The sequence below is a fragment of the Euprymna scolopes genome, chromosome 40, assembly GCF_053919585.1.
Source record: "Euprymna scolopes isolate OS-2025 chromosome 40, ASM5391958v1, whole genome shotgun sequence".
NCBI classification, from domain to species: Eukaryota; Metazoa; Mollusca; class Cephalopoda; order Sepiida; family Sepiolidae; genus Euprymna; species Euprymna scolopes.
Genome location: NC_136521.1, coordinates 22,276,639 through 22,282,638, shown reverse-complemented (window position 1 = coordinate 22,282,638; position 6,000 = coordinate 22,276,639). Strand labels below are relative to the sequence as shown.

General features: G+C 42.5%; 1 protein-coding gene across 4 annotated transcripts in view; it reads right to left on the bottom strand.

The window, feature by feature from the left end:
• Positions 1 to 1,037: 1,037 nt before the first annotated feature.
• Positions 1,038 to 6,000, bottom strand: part of LOC145265423 (coiled-coil domain-containing protein 57-like) — a 146,831-nt gene continuing 141,868 nt past the window's right edge. For all 4 annotated transcript variants that reach the window (XM_080121253.1, XM_080121251.1, XM_080121252.1 and 1 more), the window contains one exon: positions 1,038 to 1,251. In XM_080121253.1, coding sequence (XP_079977379.1) covers positions 1,112 to 1,251 — 140 coding nt within the window. In that variant the 3' untranslated portion in view covers positions 1,038 to 1,111. The remainder of the gene's footprint in view (positions 1,252 to 6,000) is intronic.

Sequence of the window (6,000 nt, the reverse complement as noted above, 5' to 3'; positions counted from 1 at the left end):
GTGTGTGTAAATTTTTATATATTTCTATGTAGAGGCTCACTCCTAAACTACTTAGCCAATCACTATGAATTTTGGATTTGGTTTTGTTTGGTTGTTTTTGTTTTACGGCATATCAACCCTTTTTAGGTTATTTAATGCCGAATCCAGTGATTTTGAAGAAAATATTTTTAATAGAATATATTTGTTTTTTTGTTTTCAAGTCAGTTTCAAATTAACCCATAGTTGGGACCCTAACAGGTACTACCACTCTGGATCAGAGTGGACCTGGGACCAATGGCAATTAAGGGGTGGCTACACACTCCCCGAACCCCGCAAGCTGGGGCCTCACCATTGGATATAATGTAAGGTCAGATCCAGGACCGAATGAATTTTGGAAGACAACTGCTAAGTGCAAGGGGTTGTAATGTGGGCTATATTTAGTTTAATTTAATTTTATGCAAAAGGCGTAAAAAAGGGTTCTTTGGAGCATTTTAAAGGGTTTTTACTATGGACACTACCTCCCATTTGAAAATGCAAATATTTCAGATTTGCATTAAATTTGATCCATAGGTAGATACCAATGAAGCAAAATTTCCTGAATTTCAATTTCTTCTTACGACTCCTTAACTTTAACCCTTTACTGGCCAAATTTTTTTATGCAATAAATAAATTTTTTAATCATGAATTTATGTCCTTCTTGACTCAAAAGAAGGTGATAAAGAAAACAATCAAAATGTGGAACTATGCATAGACCTGTACTTTGAAGACATGTTGGGCTGACAAGCCATAAGAGTAAGAAATATTTCCAATCCAGGTGTTTTTTGAAAGGCAACTTGAAAGTAAAATTTGGCGGTAAAGGGTTAAGCCTTGAACTTCAAATATTTTCTATATCCAAGATAATGTAAAGGACTTTGATCAAAATAAGGTGATTTAATAATCGTGCAAAACTGTTCCGTTCAGAGAATACAATTTGCTTGCCCTGGGACAGGTATTCTTCTAGTTAAAGTATATAAGATTAAAAAAAAAAACTTAGAGAAACAAAAATTAATGAAGTCACATTTAAATAGAAATAATATTTATTCAAATTTTTGTACATTAAAAAATATGAAGTTCTTTTGTTTTTTTACTGGAGTTAATCATCATCTTTGAAATTGTAATTCCTTATTTTGGGTTTCGGTGTTTTCTTGCTTTGGTTTTTTCCTTTTAATCGTAAACCTATCTGTGTGTCATTTTTGGGGGGTTGTTTATGCCGAGCATCAGATTCTTGAAATTCTGAAAATATTTGCAATCAATCAATTAGGAAGAATGAAAGAATGAAAGAATAAAAGAATGAAAGAATAAAAGAATAAAAGAATGAAATAAAGGCAAAACAAATTTTCAGAAAATTTTTAAAAAGAGTCCATTCAATCAGCACATTTCTTTTGACCCATAAGTTTCCGCTTATCAAGACTGCATAGGTAAAAGAATCATCTACTCCTGATAACAGGAAGTACCCGTGGAGTTATCTCTCCTGATAGAGAAAGTATTCAAGAAGTTATCTCCACTGATAGCTTTACATACAGGACAAATGGGAACAGCCATTTTTTTTTTATGTGAATCTTAGCAACAAGCCCGAGGACACATTTTCTTACTTTACATGGCGCTATGAACAGGATAAACATTGTTAAGTGTGGAAATTCATAAAAAACACTGAATATATTCATCACCAAACAACATGTCGCAGGTGAAAGTGTGTATTGAAGCAAATTGTTGAGTTTCAGAAAGAAAACATTGAACTAAGAAAAGAGATGCTTTGCAGTCATCCCAACATGTTGCGGGTGAAAAAAAAAACACTAAAAGACTAAATATCACTGACAGAGAATTTTGGACACATGGGGCCCGATGCAAAGATATATGTGAATTGAAAGGCCCAGCCAGGAATGAACTACAGGAGACATGTACGCAAAAAAAAAAAAAAAAAAAAAAAAAAAAAAGTCTACTCTTTGAACTGATAGAGCCAGAGAGGTTAAACTTTGCCATAGGGCAGATGACTGATGGCAGTGAAAGGATTACACAAAGAAGTCCACTGACAGAAATTCCACTTGATGAGGCAGTACGAGGGTGAGTTAATAACACATTCTTATCGATACTACATGGCTAAACTTTGTGAATTTAGAATTTAATGTCCAAATGAACAAACTTGCCTGCAGCAAGTGGACTATTCAGATGATATGATCGCTGGGTAGATGAGAGCTGAATTTAGAAACACAGAGCATCAAAAGTGGGTACTGGCAGAGGTAGCTTCATTTGCTACACTGCAGAAAACGTTTTCACTATTGGTCTGTCTGGAGACAACAGACAAGTGAACTCCCCACTTTAACAATAATTTAACCTCTTGTACTATCCCTAACCTCTTGTACTAACCCTAACCTCTTGTACTATCCCTAACCTCTTGTACTATCCCTAACCTCTTGTACTATCCCTAACCTCTTGTACTATCCCTAACCTCTTGTACTATCCCTAACCTCTTGTACTATCCGGTGTACAAAGGTTGAACAACACAAATAGGAGATCAAGGCCCTTCCAACCCTACGATATACTAAATTTTGTAACAGATGTGAAAAGACAGCATCCCCTAAAGGGTGGATGAGTTCAAAGGATTGTCCAGCAGCTAGACTCAAATGCCACTTTTGCAGAGTGGTAGGGTACCCAAAAAAGGCATGCCATAAATTTGAGGGGTCCAGAAGGGAACCCACAAGCAAAGTATCAAGAAGTTAGGAGTCATTTATATTCACCAACAGTACTCCAAATAATTTTTCTGCACACAACGCACAACAAGACACAAAGCACAACAAGACACAAAGCACAACAAGACACAGCTCGCGAATGTACCTCAATGACAGTGGAGGTGACTATGATGCTTGAAACTCACACAAGACTTGGACATGCACTGAAAAAAACGATGAGCCAGTGTAGTCATTGCATTCCTGCCTTTGCAGACGTAGAGGCACAGAAGTGTTCGAGTGGGTCTGAAATTCAGAAACTCCTTGAATACCCAGAGGAGTACCTTGTGTCAACTACCCACTGAATACAGGGCATAACGGACAGCCATTTACACATCAGAGGTGTCTTGTCTCTGTATAAAAGTGTGAACAAAAGAAAGACCGTATATGTGTCAGAAAACACCTCCAAGTTTTATTTGTTGCAAACGGCATTGAAGAAGCTGGAGTTATTGCCTCTGAATTTCCCAATCTCACTATCACAGAATAGTTCCTTGAGGAACATAAACAAATTAGCCTCATGTGGATACCCATGCAGAACATCTGCTTCGAGGAAACCTGAAACCACCCCTTTCAAACAATAATGGTAAACCCTTAGAGATAAAATTCATCCCAGGGGTACCCACCAACAGCAATTCACACACCAATACCTGTTTGCCATCACTGAAAGGTGAAACAGGACATAAAGACACTGCTTAGGAATACTAGAACTGGTACCAGTAGGTGTGGAGAAAGAAGTGGCTTACTGTTAAAGCAGCTGCGTGTTTGTGCCTGCAGAGCACAAATTGAGAATCAAGATGGCACCCGCAGGCTTTTATGTGGAAAAAAAGTCTCGGGGAATCTCGGAGAATCTCATACCCTGGTTCCATAAATAACGAGGAAAGGAAAGCGGGAGGACAGACGATTTTTAGTCACTAAAGGGAACGGACGTGTGTAAAAGAAGTGGTAGAAGAAAAGAGTGTGGTGAACGAAACAAACAAAGACTCGGTTGAAAGTAGAGTTGTAACGAACACAAGCTATTCCGGCATGATGTCAGGATTTGACCCCAAGCTAATTCCCCTGTTTGATGGCAGTAACACTGATCACTCAGTGCAAGAATGGGTGGAAAAAGCAGAATTAAATATGTCAGCTCAGTGGGGTGAAGCGTATAGAATGTGTGGTCCCAATGCACCTCACTGGGGGAGCATATGCAGTATACCAGCAGTTGGCTGATGAGAAGAAAACAGATTTCGCCTGCATCAAGCGCGCCCTTTTTACAGCATTTGTGTTAGATCCAGTTACTGCATGGAAGGAATTCATGGCCCGAAAATTACATCCCGGGGAAACAGTGGATGTGTATCTGGCTGAACTAAAAAAGCTATCGGTCCTTTTTGGAGGGATGTCAGACAAAGGCTTGGTGTGCGCCTTTGTTGCAAGATTACCTAAGAGTGTGGAAGATCTGCTCCATGCCTCATCCCAAGTGAACGAGATGGACATATCGGAAGTATTGACGCGGGCACGAGCAATACTAAAGAAAAGCCCTAACACTATAAACCAAGCGGCAGCTGTACAACCATAACAGGCTGGTTTGCAGGACCTGGATGCAGCTACAACCTGCTATAAGTGTGGAGGACCCAACCATTTGGCCCGTGATTGTCTTTCGTCACGTCAACCAACTCGGAAACTTGACGGGCCGCAGTGCTACAAGTGCAAAAAACGCGGACACCTGGTCCGCACCTGTCCGGGAAACGGGCAAGGGGAAGAAGCTACAGCGCCAGTCTTCTCCCCAGATCGTCATTGAGTAGGGCGCTACCCACTGTAAGCATACACATTAATGGAAGCGAGCGCCTCGCACTTGTGGACACTGGGTGCACCCAGACTCTCGTAAGCAAGATATGCTGTGCCACTTGGAAAGCAGAGAGAATTCTGGTACTAACTGTAGGCGGAGGTTCACTAGCCTCTTGTGGGGTGAGCATTATCCGCGCAAGCATCAACGACGGGCCTGCAGTAGCCGTGCGAGCCCTGGTTGTGGAGGGAGAGCTTCTTGGGTATGACCTACTCCTGGGTATGGACTTGATTACACAACTTGGTGGAATTACTGTGGACAGAACCGGCAAGGTACAGTTCTCCCGATGTGAGGAACATGTTTGTGCTGCCATAACTCTCGACGAGCCTGACTTTCATGCAGAGTATGATAGAAACACCAATGCATGGACAGCGTCTTGGAAGTGGTCAAACGATCAGCCACCAATATCCTTGCGGAACCGGTTATCGGAATATCCTCCACCCATGTGGCTAAGGGAACAGTATGAAGAAGAACTGCAGACGTGGATCGACAATGGCTGGCTTCTTCCATACCCAGATTATGAGCTTGGCCCTCCGCGAGGACTGATTCCCTTGATGGCCGTCGTACAAGAGACCAAACAAAAGGTCCGCCCCGTCCTAGACTACCGTGAGCTCAATGAGCATGTCTACCCATATACGGCCAGGGCTGATGTGTGTGCACTCAAATTAAGGGAGTGGCGACAGCAGGGATCGAACATGGCAACTCTGGACCTACGCAGGGCCATTGTGGCCATTTCAGACTGTGGAAATTGGAGGAACCCGATATTGTCTAACCAGGCTAGAGTTCGGTCTAAATGTGGCACCAAGCATTATGACAGCAATCATGCATGCTATCCGGCAGTAAGATGAGGCAGTGCAACAGGCAACATCCTCATACGTCAATGATATATTCGTCAATGAGAGCCTCATGTCAGTGCAATCGGTTAGAATGCACTTTGAGAGCTTTGGACTGACATGTAAGGAACCAGAGAGTCTGTGCGATGGAGCAAAAGTTCTCGGCTTGCACGTGCGCAATAGCAAGGAGGGACTTTGCTGGAGAAGAGGAAGTCACGTCCCCAAGGTCCCATCAAACATCACTCGACGAACAGTGTTTTCGCTTTGTGGAAAAATGGTAGGCTATTTCCCTGTGTGCGGTTGGCTCCGGGTGGCCGTGGCGGCCATAAAAAGATGTGCAACAGCCGTGTCGTCGGGATGGGACGATGCAGTACACAATGTCACCCTAAGGAGCATGCTGAGAGATTGTGTCCAGGGTGACCAGTGATGACCCCGTTCAGGGAAAGTGGTGCTTCAGCGGGAATGAGTTCACGGTCTGGGTGGATGCTAGTTCACTGGCCCTTGGAGTTGCCCTTGCAGTTAATGATTCCATTATTGAAGATGCCTGTTGGCTTCGGCCAGAGAATGATTCGAGGCACATAAACCTGGCCGAACTTGATGCCAC